Source organism: Myodes glareolus, chromosome X, assembly GCF_982192425.1.
Source record: "Myodes glareolus chromosome X, mMyoGla1.1, whole genome shotgun sequence".
Classification (NCBI taxonomy): Eukaryota; Metazoa; Chordata; class Mammalia; order Rodentia; family Cricetidae; genus Myodes; species Myodes glareolus.
Genome location: NC_142053.1, coordinates 18,965,599 through 18,980,619, shown reverse-complemented (window position 1 = coordinate 18,980,619; position 15,021 = coordinate 18,965,599). Strand labels below are relative to the sequence as shown.

Sequence of the window (15,021 nt, the reverse complement as noted above, 5' to 3'; positions counted from 1 at the left end):
AGGGAATTTGAGGCCAGTAAGAGCTAAATAAATGAAACATCATCTCAAATATGTATGTGACAATAATTAAAGAAAAAGAGGCTATGAATTTGAAAGATAGTAAGGAGGGCTATATGGGATATGGAAGGGGCTGGAGGAGTATGGGAAAGGTAGAAATTATGTAATTATAATCTCAAAAACTAAAAAAATATTTTTAAAGGAAGACTTGACAGAGTATGCATTTAGAAAAAAGGCATCATATTAGTGCACGTTTTTCTGGAGACAGGGAAGCTGAAGAAATGAGATTAAATGTTAAAAACTAACAAAAACACTACTAAAAACGAGGTGAGACAATCACGTATTTATTGGACAGGGCAAGGTCATTTAAAGAGAGGAAACATCCAAAAATGGGTTTATTGGTGTTACAGGCATCAAGGCTCACAAACAGTATTCAATACTTCATGGAAACAGGTCACGTACATCCAGGAAGATGTTGTCATGTCACTCAAAAGTATGCCACAAGTGCTTGGGAAGCAATCATTAGGGAGTCACTGTGCATACTTGTCACCAATTCAATCATTATTCCCTGCAGCTGAGCTATTAGCCCACAGGATTTGGCTAGTTCCCTGGTTATGAAGTGTGTTCCTGCATTCTGGAGAACTTTGATTGTATCTGTCTCCTTTTTAATATCACTGAAACCATGTCAGTATAGGCTTACCTAGCACTAGCTCACATCGCTGTTTTTGAATTACCCTAGGTAGTAATGGACTCTCACACAGTATTGTAAATAAAACTCTGTACTGAACACACTTAGCACTGTTACAATGCACCCAAATCTTATTTAGTTTTATAGTACCGTATTTCAAGAAGAGAGCAGAAATTCAATGAAGTTGATTTAAAAAAAAATTGGGATGTTTACCTGGTCTGAGGTATACAAGCTGTCCGCAAAGGTGGACACAACTAAGATTTACTATGTCAATTATTTGCCAAAAATTTTAGCATTATATTTATCAGTATTTTCTTGGCTGGGTAAGCAAGAATAGATTGTAATATCTATTGCAGAAACTAAATAAAATGTTAGAAGCAGTAGTACAGTATGGATGTTTGGCTAGAAGGAAAACTATTCTATGTAACAAGGTTAACTGAGGAGTCTGTCAGGAATTGGCTTTCCCTCTTTGAATCCATTAATTTATCAACTATTTTTTTCCCTGTGATACTGTGGATGAACCTAAGGCCTTTCACATGCTAGATAAGCATTCTACCAGATTTACAAACCCAGGACCGCAACCACTTCCTCTCACTGCATTGGGTTCTGGGTTCTCAAGATGAGTGTTCACTCCACATAGGAAACTGATCACAAAGACTAAATATTGCATTAATTCAATTTTAGTAAATGATCAGATTATACATATATAGACTATTGGTCCCTAGGACCTAGGTGGGATACACTGGGAAGAAATCAGAGGTGACTACTAAAGAATACATGGCTTCTTTAGGGATAGTAAAATGGCCTAGATTTATCATGTAGTCGTACAATTTTGTGAGTATATTAAAAGTTACTTAATTGCACTCTTTTAAGTTTATATAACTTCTTTAAGGATAAGGTCTCAATGTGTTATCTCAATCTGGCCTTGAATTTGTGACAACTTTCCTGCCTTGGCCTCCTGAGTGTTAGGATTACAGGTGTGGGCCATATCTGGCAACTATGCCCTTTAAAAGGATGAAATTACAAAGCGCATAGATTCTCAGGAACATTGTTATGAAAACACATTGAGGGAAGACAGTCCCCAAAGAGAAGAAAATGAAAGGCTCTTCAATCAAGTAAAAGTCAAGAGAATGGCAGAAAGGCCTGATGTACAGCATGCTTCTGGCATGCCATTTTGATTTCACTAGCATCACGTTAGTCCTTGGATTCATTTTTTTTTTTTTTGCGGGGGGCAGGGGTTGGGGTTAAGAAAGGGATTCACTAAGATAGCCCATATTTGCCCCAAACTTGTGATCCTGCTTCAGCCTCCTAAGTGCTAGGATTACATGCACATGCCACCACGCCTGGTTTGACTTCACATTTTAAGACTGTTTCTAAATTATTGTAGGCAATAAGTAGATTTCTTAGTTGTTCTCATTAGAGAACAGAGTCAGTGCTACATAGACTTAGCAAAACAAAGAATCATAATCCAATGCCAAGGAGCAGGGATGTAGCTCAGTTTGTATAGTGCTTGCTTAGCATGCATAAGGTCAATCCCCAGGACCCAGAAAACCAGGTGTAGAGCAGCACCTATAATCTTAGCACTGAGGAGGTGGAGGCATAAGGATCATTCTTGGCTACATAGTGAGGTTGAGGCTAGCTCAGGTTATGTGAAATCTTCTTTACACACAAAAAACAAAAACCACAAAACAAATCAATAACAACATAATCTTGTCCTCTGAGGCTGTGCATCACTGGGTAGAAAGGCTGAGTGAGGTTCTTTCTTAATGAAAAAAATGCCTCCAAGTGTAAGAACATCTGATCTCAAGACCCTGCCTGAAACAAACAAACAAACAAACAAACAAACAAACAAACAAGCTTCAGATGGGTTTCCATTCAAAATCTGCAGTTATTCCCTTTATGCCTATATAAGAAAATTAATGTGTTGATGTTTGTGGAAAGCTATAATCTCTGCAAAGTAATGTTGAGCCTCTTAGTTTCCTAGCTAAAAAAGCTACTCCAATTGTCCTAAGAGTAAAATTACTGCTTCTGAAAAACATTCAATGCTGTGTCCTTCTGCTCACCTTCAGCATGGCAGTGAAGATGGAGATTCCAAGTCACCTCTCAATCAGAAGCTACAAAGCAACTTCTTAAATGATTTCAATTTTCTAAGAGAATTGAAATAGACTAGTTTCAAATATTTAGAACATATTTGGCCCAATTTCTTTGCATATGCCTTTAGATTAAATGAGACATTTCCTTTATTTTCACTAATTCGCCAGTTTAGTATGAAATAAATAAGCCAAAAGACTTTGAATGAGTGAAACTGGCCAATGACAATCAGTTTTCCTCAATCAATACTATTCTACATAGGCAAGATAATGAAGTCACAAGTTGTCCTTTTGGTCTACTTTCAACTAGTCTTACACTATAGAATCAGTGAAGAGTTTACAACAAAACAACATGAGTAATTTTACAGCAAAATGGACTTGTTAAATACATATGTTATGATAGAATTTCTGACACAAAATTTGCTCACTGCACACAGAATCTCAGAAGTGATGAAACAAGACAACTGATGTTAGAAGGAATCTGGGAGTGGGGTCTGGAGAGAAACTATTGATAAAATAAAAATTGGCAAGTATCTGTAAAAGCAGAGTCACTCTTTATGGGACCTAAAAAAACCTGCAAAGTCGCCATTTTGGTCTTCTTCAAGAAGTTGGTCTATTAAGAACTGAAGACCATTTGACTCTTGTGCTGCAAAATGCAGGTGTTACATGGTAGTTTCAGGATTCCTAAAACCTGTAGTGCAAAAGAAAAGAAATCTATGAAAATAAATAATCACAAAAATCTCAATATTTTTCTGGGAAATGTGTTTGAAACAGTGACTTTTACAAAACATGGGAATTGTTTCAAATGAGCAAAAACCTCTATACGAAACTTCGAAGATTCATTTCACAGATAACTTATACACCATTTGATTTCAACAATGTACAAATAAGGGCCATAGATTATTTTAATTAGCTCCGAAATAGCAATATAAATACTGATGTTGGGGGGAGTGTTTTACACCCCAATCCAATACTCAACTCTGTGTCTGTCCTATTATTTAATTTGTAAAAAGCTTAACGGCGCAGTGAGTCAAACTTTCGTAACTTCAATGACGTGTTAGAGGACAATGCATCTAGGTTTGAAGAACTTGGTGCATCCGAAGGCCGGAACAGCACTCGGCCACGATGATTAAACACATAAAAAGATGGATGATTCCTTAAGGTATCAAATGTCCTTAAAAAGAAAAAGAGCACCAATTTTAGATAAACCTTTATAATAGCACATTTAAAAAATGAGCAGACTTCTAATTATGAATTTGCTGTGAATTATATTTTTAAATAATAAATCTGAGATTAGACTACCAATGGTAATCACACTGTGTTGCATATTTTTACTATACAAACAATGTAAGAAATCTGGAAATGACCATAAAGTTCTCAGATTTTTCCTTCAGCCATTTATTCCTTCCAGAACGCCTGTCAACAATAAGAAATACTAAATAAACTTTAGTCATCTCTACAAATTACCAGATTATGATAAATCATCTTTCAAATGCTAGCACACAGATGTACCTCTGATTATTTTCCTTTGGCCCTTAGCCTTAGACATTTCAAGGATCTGTTTTTCAAGTACAGTGAAAAATCCCTTTTGGCCTTCTGTATGTACTATTGGCCAAACTCAACTATTTTGCTTCCCCCCTACTTGATGCCATTTGGTTTGGCTCCTTTCTCTTCTGGCCTCTTGCCTGAGATCCTTCGAAGACTCTCCCAGTGAGACTTGTATCATCTAAAAAAGTCCATAAATGTCCTGAGATATGAGGGGTTAGTGTTTGCTTTAAATATTATTTTCCTAAAAAAAGAACCATAGAATCTTCCCTTTATGGAAAAAAAAATCTCAAAGTTAGCCCCATTTAACCACCCAAATGGAAATGTGGGGGGCTGGAGAGGTAGCTCAAGGGTTAAGAATATATGCCCTTCCAGGGTTGAGTTTCCAGAATCCACGCTGGGTGGGTGGCTCATAACTGCCTTTAACTCCAGTTCTAGATGAATCCAATTTTCTCTGGCCTCCACAGGCACCTGCATGCACAGTGCTCAAAAACTCATGTAGCCACATATACATAAATACAAAAAATCTTTTTTTAATAGCGTATATTTCTTTTTAAAATTAATTAATTTTTTTTTAAAAAAACTATGTTTTCTCACTTTAAATATCAATCCCAGTTCCCACTCCTTCCTCTTCAAAATAATCTTAAAATAAATGGGAATAATGAGGTAAATGGAAGGGGAATAACTTCCTCCAGTGTACAAATGTTTACTGTGAATTCTTCTAAGAAAATGCTGTAAAGGGTTATTGTTTCTAAATAAAGAAGGTAGGGGAAAATCCAGAAATGGAATTGAACAAACTGAAGTAAAAATATGGGGAAGGCAAACAAACAAAAAAACAGGAGAAACATACAGAATAATGATGTTCTTTAATCTAGAGACAGAAAAAGGGCCGAGGGCACAGCTTAGGTCACAGCTTAGGTTCAAATGACAGAGGAAACAGAAAATTCAGTTCTTCTTCCAAAGACTAAGCTGGGACAAGAGGATAAAAGAATAAGAAGGGGGAAGACAGAAGGAGAGGAGGGAAAAAGAGGGAAGGAACCTGGGTAATGTTTCTGAGCTATTTTCTATATAACTAGTTCATCTGTCTTTCACATTCTAACCAACCAGTAATTTTAGGGTACTAGCAGGAACCACAATCTACCACCTTGTTTTTACTTTTCTCCTTTTATGGTTTTGTTTTGAAGCAGGAATTTTCATCCTCAAGAGTACTGGGCTTACAGGTGTGTGCCACTATGACACCAAACACTGACTTAGTACTTTTGCCTCATTACTCCTATAAACTACATAACCAAAGAATATAAATGAAACCAACTATTGTGTAGCTGAAACTACACTGTAAATCATATACAAAAACCAAATCTCTAGAAGTTAAATGCTTCTGGAAAGGAACTTACTTATTCTTTAATTCTGAAGTGGCATCCATGTCTTTGAACTCCCCTGCGATATGAACTATGCCATAACAGGTAACTGCAAAGGCCAGAAGTGTCTGAAGAACTATCTGCGAGTATAAAGATGCAGATTAACAAACAGCATATGAATACTATTTGAAAAATCGACAATCCGCTTCCCCTCCAATGCAAGTTCTAACAAGCATTCCCCATTGCTACTCAGCAAGGAATCACTTCCTGAAATAATTTGCACTCAGACACAATAAAACTTCTTAAGTACAATAACACTTCTGATGTCTTAGGAAGTGAATTTAGCAACATGCTCAGAGAAGCAAAGTTGCCAAGTACTGACTGGTACCAAGCCACTTAGAACTCAAGTACCAAGCAGTGTCTGCTTCCAAGAGCAACTAAAACTCTTTTTTGTTATTTTATTACTGATCAGTATCATAGAGGGCACAAAACATATGAGCACAGTATAAAAAAGAGCAATAAAAGGTATCATGTACCCGCCAACCAACTAAATGGTGTGGGAGGTCCTTCTATGTGTCCATGTGTTGCTTTTATTGGTTAATGAATAAAGAACTGCTTTGAGCCTATGGCAGGGAAGAACAGAACTAGGCAGGGAAAGTTAGGCTGTATGCTGGAAAAAAGGACGGAGTCAGAGAGAAGCCTTGGAGCCACTGTAGACAGACGCTGGGCACTTTACCCAGTAAGTCACAGCCATGTGGTGATATACAGATTAATAAAATGGGTTAAATTAATGTACGAGTTAGCCAATAAGAAGCTAGAGCTAATGAGCCAAGCAGTAATTTAATTAACACAGTTTCTGTATGATTATTTCAGGTCTAAGCTAGCTGGGTGGCCGGAAACCAACAAGCAGCCTCCTTCCTATAACTAAACTTTCAATTCTTCCCCTTCTCTTTTTGAAACAGGGTCTCATTATATATCCCAAGTTGGCACTAAACACACCATCCTCCTGCATCAGCTCTTCCAGATACAGTAATTACAGGTGCATGCCATCAAACCTGGCTTCTCAGAACCTTCCAAGTCCCTGTCCCATTATTTCCTTTCCTTCTTTCTTAAAGTTAACTACTGTACTTAATTATGTATTAATCAGTTCCCTGCTGTTTTTGAACAATTCATGAACCTCTAAACACGTTATTGTTTACTTTTCCTCATTCTGAATCTCATTTAAATGCACCCCAATACGTTCTTCTGAGTCTAGCTGTCATCGCTCAACATTATTTGTGAGATTCACCCCCACAGCAATAGTCTAGTCCTTTCATCGCGTTTAGTGCTTATCATAAGAAAACATCATGATTTATTTCATTATTGCTGTTATTTTTACAAGGTCAACAGAAATATTTCTACATGCCTCCTGATACAGAGCATGTGTGCGTTCAGATTTATTACACAACACCAAACTGCTTTCCAAACAGGTTGTACAAGCAACAATGCTTAATTTTATGTTTGAAATTAATCAACACAGCATTATGGATCTGTTTTCTTAATTATAATTACACAAAATTTTAAAATTTGCTAATGGAGAATCCTAAGAAAGTTACTTTAAAAAGATATAAAAATGCATGTATATGTTTGTATACATCTACCAAAAAGAAAAAGTGAGAGGAGGGTAAGTTAACAGCCACATACATCACATCTTTAGCTAAAAACAAAGACATAATACGCCACAAGCTAACACTGTCTAAATTAAAACCCAATGACATCTGAAATGTTACTCTACATTCCAATCACCATTGTATCAAAGAGATTGGTTTTGTTGTTGTTTAAGTCAGGGTCTCAGCTCAATGTTGCTGAGGAAAACCTTGAACTTCTGAGCCTTATGTCTACATTCCAAGTGCTTGGATTACAAGTGTGTGCCACCATGCCCACTTTATTTGGTAAAGAGGAGCAAACACAGGGATATGCCGGGCAAACACTGTACTGAGTTACATCCCTAGCCCCAAGGAGATTGTGTTTCATATAACACAGCAAGAATGTGGTAAATCAATGAACTTTCATGAAAATATGACCCAGAAAAATTATGGCCAAGGAAAACTAACTATAAATTAGGTGGAGTAGCACCCAGGAGATGAAGGCAGCAGAATCAAGAGTTTCAAGGCCAGGTTTGGCTATATTCACTTTCAGTGCTAGCCTAGGCCACACAGCCTGTCTCCAAAACAAAACAAAAAGCAAAGCTAGGTGACTACAAGACTACATATATACTTAGTATTGGATAACGAGACATCTCTCCTACTCTCAGCATTCCTTAGTTGTCTGTGCTTCTTTGTCTAGTGTTGAGGCTCCATGATCATCTCTTAAATCATATACAAACAAGTAACATAGAAACTGAGCAGCTGTATTTCTATATTTACAAATATATAGATATATACATATGCATGTAACAAAAATTAAAGAAATAGAGGCCATGAATTTGAGAGCAAGGGGTGAGTGCATGGGAAGGGTTGGAGGGAAGAAAGAGGAAATAATCTACATATATTTTAATTTCAAAAACACATTTTTGCTTTTTTTTTTTTGAGACAGGATTTCTCTGCATAATCTTTTGGCTGCCCTGGAACTCACTTTGTAGACGATGCTGTCCTTGAATTCACAGAGATCCGCCTGCCTCTGTGTCTCAAGTGCTTGGATTAAAGGTGTGTACCACCACAACTGGCTTAAAAACAATTTTTCAACTACATACACACATACATAATGTTTCTATAAAGGATGTAGTTTCAATTTTAATTTTGTTTTAGGCACATAGGTGCCACAGTGTAAGGGTTCAAATCAAAGATAATTTCCAGAAGTTGGTTCTCTCTTACCATGTGGATTCCAGGGATTAAATTCAGATCATCAGGCTTGGCAGCAAGTGCTCTTTTACCCACTGAGAAATCTCACCAGCCTCCCAAAGCTGTTTCAATTGGTAAAACAAAGTACATGCACCTAAGACAACACTGTATATACATAAGAAAAAGCCTAAACTCTGACATCCCTTAAAATATTATGAATAAATGTGAAATTGCCAGGGAATGGGATCAGTTCTGCTGCTGCTATTCTTTGAAATTTGTGTGATTAGTTTATTATTTTTCACACCTATTGTTTAATTCTGTTACAAAAAATTCACTATTTTTATAAGTTTAAATCTAATAATAAATTATAAGTCAAGTAGGGAACAGGCATTAATCCGGGTTAAAAGCCACCTTCTTTAGTTTTTATGTGCAGTCAGCATTGCTTGTTTTTAAACTTCATTTTCAAACGGAACTACTGGGCCAGTGAAATGGTTGAATGGGTGAGAATGCTTGCTACCAAGCCTGACGGCCTGAAAATTTTTCCCCTGGGACCCATATGGTAGAAGAGAACTGACTTCTGCTGACTGTCTTTTGACCTACGCACTTGTGTCATGGCATGAACACCCACACACATAAGAAAATATTAAAAAAGGAATTTTTATAAAAACTTGAGCCAAATGACAATTTTAAAAGGCCATTTTATACTGTGGATACAGAAACTTCTAGAAAGGCCCTCATTTCCTTCTTTAGTTTTTGGTTTTTGACAAAGGGTCTTACTCTGTAGTTCAGCTTGACCTCAAATTCACAACAATCCTCATGCCGCAGTCTCCCAAAATATGTGATTAAGGCTGTGAGCCACTATGTCTGATAAAAGATCTAATACAATTTAAGATTTCAAAATTTTTAGATTTTTATGGAGTGATAAAAGCAGGTACAGTTGAGGCAAGGTAACACTGGCCTTTAGTCCTAGCATTCAGGAGGCAGAGGCAGAAGCAGGAAGATTTCTATGAGTTTGAGACCAGCTAGGTCTATGTAGCAAGTTCCAAGCCAGCGAGAGTTACACAGTGAGACTCTAAGTCAAAAAAAAAAAAAGCAGGTAACAGATGTCATATCATGCCTGAAAATGATAAAAAGAATAATAAAGTAAAATAACATAAAAGTTACCGTAAGCAAAGTGGCTGATTTTAAATATGAACTTAATGGACTATAAATGACCAACTTACATCTATTGGTAGTGATTCATCTTCCTTTTCTGTTAGTCGCATATAAGAACGATCTATAAACCAGAAACATACCATTAAGGAAATTGTAGCCCATTTTCCTTTCTTAAAATGCAAGAAAATCAATATACGAAAGAACTGGCCGACTTATATGCTACATAAAGTAATGCTAATCCCAAATTCCTCAAAACCCTCTTCCCATGCAGTCAGCAGCCTTACCTTTATGAATTAGCTTATGCTTGCCATGGCCCGTCTCTATTACTTTAAATGACTGACAGATGGCCAAGTATGAAACTGAAATAACTAAGCATAAATTTTCATTCATTAGTATAGAAAAATCTAGCAATTCTCAAACTTCCTTTCACTAAGTGGTCAAAAAAGTCATAATTATTTAACGATCACTAGGACTACAAATATCTTCAATGCTCTATGACCCTGCCATTGTACAGTGAACCCAAAGTGAAAGCTAGAAATGTTTCTCTTCAGTGTAGTGGTGTAAATGGAGTTTCAGGACATCAATTTCTGTTCCCGCTACTACTTAATTCTGCTGCTGCCTTAACTGCAGGAGGCAGCAAGGGATTGAAGGATCAGGATTTGGAAACTGGTAACCCTGAGTCCTATACAACACCAGCTCTTTTATTTGCTATGATTTACTGCACCTCACTCAAGACATCTTCGGCAACCCCAACACGTATTTCATTTGTAGAGGATTAAAATGATGTGAAAGTGAGCCAGGTGGTGGTGGTGCACACCTTTAATCCCAGCACTTGGGAGGCAGATGCAGGCAGATCTCTGTGAGTTCGAGGCCAGCCTGGTCTACAGAGCGGGTTCCAGGACAGGCTCCAAAGCTACAGAGAAACCCTGTCTCGAAAAACAAAACAAAACAAAATAAATAAAATAAAATGTGAAAGCGAGCAGAGTGTTTCTTAGACTCACAGGGCTACAGAACCACTCATCTGGCTGCGTTTCCTCCACAGTAAAATGGGATGTGCAAGTTAAACAGGATTTACTTAGTACATGATCACTGCACCGCTATACTAAAGGTCACTATGGCAGAGATGAGCATGCGACACCACCATAGGATGCTATCTGATGCCACAATTTCACATGACACAACTAAAGTCAAAGGTGATACCAATCTTTTGCCAGCTCACGATGGCATTGCAGAGGTCTTGCTGCAGTTACAAATCCACAATGCATTGTACTCACTTGAAAATTATAAAATCCAAAATCTTAATTCTAGATTAAGCAGGGCAATTCCTACTTGATAACGCACTCTAGACTTAAAATACCCAAACTGTTTTGAGTGAATGTGGTTTGCTTTCAGGCAGAGTATATGTGAGTTTACAGAACTTATAAGGACAGGAGTAAAAAAAAAAAATCAATCCAATATCAAAAGGAGTTTTGAATTAACCTTCTAATGTCCCACTTCTAGCTAGCTTTCTTGCTTGAATGAAATCTAACCTGGCACTTTAACACTAGCTAGGCATTTCTTCATTGTTGAAGAACAATGGACTTTCAGTAAGGGCCTTCCTTGCTCTACGACTGTATACATAATAGAGCCAAAGCTTACTTCGAAAATAACCCAGTACGCCAGTGTATCCTAACCTCCTCCAGGACACTGTTTCACAAACCAACGTGCATGGAAATCACCCAGGGATCTATTAAAACGACGATTCTCATTCAATACGTCTGAGGTGGAGCCTGAGTGTCTACTAACAAGCTCCCAGGTGATGTCCATGATGCTGGCCTAGTGACCACGAGCATCAAGGCTCTAAGACACTACCCGCGGGTCCCCGTGAGCCTCTATGCATACACACTCCCCCTTTAGCATATCCTTATTATCTTGCTGTGATGCTTTTTTGTAATTATTTCTTCACTAGCTTATTAAGAATTGCCTTGTGGCACCGCGGAACCTCTAGCATCTAAAAGCAGAAGCAACTTCAATCAAGTCCTCTGAGACAACAAATTAAAACTCACCCTACAGCACGTTATCTGCTGCCCAAGGTCACACAGCCTCAACAGTTAAGCAAAATTTTAACAAGCAGCCCTTTAATGCTACCGGTCCACTGCTCTTTGCCCGTGACACACTGCCTCCCCGAGGCAAACGGTCACTTAACTTCTCAGACTCTGCCTGGACAGCCGAGCGCCCAGGATGCTGTCTACCTGTCACGAGGCCACAAGCATTTAAAGTTCTCAATCCCACACTTTGTCTGAATCGACAGCTCGTGTCTTGAGCAGTGGGACAGACTCTGCTCTGAATCCTCTCTGGAGTCTCAGCCAGCTCGTCTAACCTTTTCTGTGGTGGCTGTGCCACAGCCCTCCGATCTCAACCCTCCACTGAGGACCCAAACTGCTTTACTTAGTCACCCCAAACTATAAGGTCGCCAATGGCTGTTCCGCCGGCATTGGGTCCGACAGTTCCTCAGGGAAGCGCCCCCACACAGCCCTAGGTGTCCCATGCGCGAGAAGTTCCCGTCCTTCAGGCACTTACGCTGAGCAGCTGAAAAGGCAGCGTGGGCTAGGGCAAAGAGGCCGACGCCTACAAGCCCTTTCCACAGCGATGGCGCCATGATTCAGAAGGAGCGGCAGCCCAACAAAGGAGGCGAAGGGCGGCTGGGCTATTCCTTCTTTCACCGGCGGGCGTCCACGCGGCGCAGGAACATGACGTCACCAAAGCCCTAGGCGCGAAGTGCCGGCTGGCGCAAAACCCTGTGCGCCGTGAGAACAAGGAAAAAGGAATGCTGGGAAGAAGGGGAAAGCGACAGGGGAAAAGGGTCCTCGGGGCCTCCTCCGAGTCTGCGCAGTGTTGCTGCGGCGGGAGGGGCGGAGCTGAGTCGAGGGCGTGAAAGAACGGGCTAAGCGAGACCAATGGGGAGAGGAAGGAGAGCACCAGCAAATTAGCGCTGGACTTGGCGAAGGGGCGGGACTTACGGAAAGGCCCTAGAGGAGAAGAGGGTGGGGCTGGTGGCCAAGGCTGTGGGTGCCTGATTCAGAATCCTAGCGGTTGGTGTTTGGAAGTTGGCTAGTTGGGTGATTTGGTTTTCTTTCGAACCGAGTCTTTCATTTCATTAAGTCTTCCTTATGCTTCTGGCCTCGGAGAAGTGGTGCTGAGGAAGATTACTGGGAGGAGGAAAGCATTTGAGCATTAATGTCAGGAGGTAAATAAAGTGCGGAGGGCGATAACTTGGTGTGGGGGGTGGAGCCTTAGCTTGCAGGAGATGCTCAGAAAATTAATTCAGCTTGTAACTTTTCTACTTTACCTTTCTTCAAGAAAGGTCCACGCGAAAAGGAGTGTAGCGTGTCAGAATTGTTTGGTCGTGAAGAACGCTAGCATGCATTAAGGAAAAAATAAGACAACAAAGGAATGTTTAAAACAGTCTGATCAGGATCCAGATGTAACCTCCTTTCTCTGTTTTTGTCTTCTTCTCCTAAAATGTAGGCACGCAAAAGTGAGGTCTTCCTTTGATCTCTTCTTGCTCTGCTCTCTGTTGACAAGCTCATTAATTCGTTTCCACTTCAGACCAGCATAGATACTCCAGTGATCCCAAGTCAGCTACTGCGTCTCAAATACCAGTCTTTGGCTGCCGTTCAGCATTCCCAGCCACCCACCGCTGGATATTAATTTGCATGTGAGTAGACCCTGTGGCACATGAAAATTTATATGGCCAAACGTAACTCACCCCGTTGACTCTATGTAAGTTACTTCGGTGCCCCTGCTGAGTGCTACAGCTTTGTGAACTGCATATCACAAAGTAAATGTAATTATCATTATTTCCCACCGACCTCTAAAGAACTGTCATCTGAACCCGTAGGCTCCCCAGTACCTGTTCAGTGGTGATCCTTATTATTTATGCCTTTTAAATTAGAAGCATCTCCACTTGTGATCTCTTTAATCTACTCTGAATTTGTGTCACCTTCTAAAACTATATCATTTTTTTCACCATGTTTGTTATGTTGCTGTTGTTTGCTGCTTCTCTTCCCATTCTGGAATGTGAACTACAAGAAGACAGCTTTCTCTGTGCATAGAACATTGACTGTCAGATAGTAGACATTGAATGCATGTTTGTTGAATGAAGAATGAATAAATGTTGGGAAAGAATTAAAAGTGACTTAATCACTGAAAAGATCTTTACAAAGATTCCTTCAAGTATTTTCAATTGGATTTTTAAAAATCCCTGTGGTTTTTAAAAAAAATTTACTTGGGTTTCTTCAAATCTTAAAAACGAAAAGTTAAGACATCCAAGAGTCAACATACTTCCTTACGTTTAATTATATGATTTTTGATTTGGATCCCATTACTCAAGCATTAAGTCATGATCATTACTGTTCTCCGGGCTTTCTCCACACAGTGCTAGATCAGCATCAATCACAATGCCCTTAGAAAAGCAGAACTATCAATAAACGTCACAGAACGAGCAATTAACTAATCACTATTTAGTTGGCAGGAAAATGCTTTTTCCTTTCTTGTTGGGATGTTGCAAGATATAAAATCCACTTTTAAAACAAACCAAAATTTTGTTTTAGCTTATATAATGGTCATTAAAACTTTTCTGGGTTACCTAATAACAATTTATCTGATGCAGTAAATGATTAAATGATTGGAGGGTTTTGAGAGGGAGAGTTACAGGCTCTTAGTTATAGCCTTTTTTATTTTAGAAAAAAGGAGAAATGTGATAATTTCTTTTTTATGTGGTGATATTTCATTTTGCTATAATAAATAAAGCTTGCCTGAGGATCAGAGTGTGGTGCGAACCCCTAGTTAGAAAGAGGCCAGGCAGTGGTGGCACACATCTTTAATCCCAATACTCAGGAAGCAGAGATAGGTGGATCTCTGTGAGTTCAAGGCCGCCCTGGGCTAAATAAAATTGATCCAGTCTAAAAGAGAAACAGAGTCGCTGGTGGTGGCTCACACCTTTAATCCGAGTACTTGGGAGTCACACACCTTTAGGAAGGTAGAGACAAGAAGGGGTATGGCTGGGTGGAGAGAGGAATATAAAGTGGGAAGGAGACAGGAGCTCAAGGCATTCAGTCTGAGGATTTATAGAGACAGGATGCCCCATTCTGTCTGAGGATTTGGTAGAAGTGAGAACTAGTGGCTGGTTGCTCTGATCTTTCAGCTTTCACCTCGTAATATCTTACTCTACTTTTTAAAATTTTTTTGTGGGGTTTCCTTTTATTGAAAATATTTTTTTCATACAATGAATCTTTTAAAAATTTAATTGTTTTTATTTTACATTCCAGCCACAGTTCTCCCTCCTACCCACCCCGTCTCCTCCCCTCCAGTCCACTCCTCCCAACCAG

General features: G+C 39.1%; 2 protein-coding genes across 2 annotated transcripts in view; one reads left to right on the top strand and one right to left on the bottom strand.

The window, feature by feature from the left end:
* Window positions 1–325: 325 nt before the first annotated feature.
* On the bottom strand, window positions 326–12,493 carry Mmgt1 (membrane magnesium transporter 1). Its single transcript, XM_048457632.3, has 4 exons — window positions 12,212–12,493; window positions 9,721–9,773; window positions 5,715–5,818; window positions 326–3,949 (listed from the first exon to the last, which is right to left on the bottom strand). Exons 1-4 carry the CDS (start codon window positions 12,288–12,290, stop codon window positions 3,790–3,792), a joined length of 396 nt encoding a protein of 131 aa, XP_048313589.1. The 5' UTR covers window positions 12,291–12,493; the 3' UTR covers window positions 326–3,789.
* Window positions 12,494–12,669: 176 nt separating this feature from the next.
* Slc9a6 (solute carrier family 9 member A6) overlaps window positions 12,670–15,021 on the top strand; it is a 69,980-nt gene continuing 67,628 nt past the window's right edge. The window contains exons 1-2 of the mRNA XM_087902797.1: window positions 12,670–12,878; window positions 13,160–13,349. The gene's annotated coding sequence lies outside the window, so the exon portion shown is untranslated. The remainder of the gene's footprint in view (window positions 12,879–13,159; window positions 13,350–15,021) is intronic.

What these genes read in the sequence shown, in the direction of transcription:
- Mmgt1 (XM_048457632.3), bottom strand. Translation starts at nt 12,290, where the DNA reads ATGGCGCCATCGCTGTGGAAAGGGCTTGTAGGCGTCGGCCTCTTTGCC. An exon ending in TGCCTTTTCAGCTGCTCAGC is followed by an intron (nt 9,774 to 12,211) that starts GTAAGTGCCTGA and finishes TCTGGTTTATAG; the next exon opens with ATCGTTCTTATATGCGACTA. An exon ending in ACTTCAGAATTAAAGAATAA is followed by an intron (nt 3,950 to 5,714) that starts GTAAGTTCCTTT and finishes TTTCTTTTTAAG; the next exon opens with GACATTTGATACCTTAAGGA.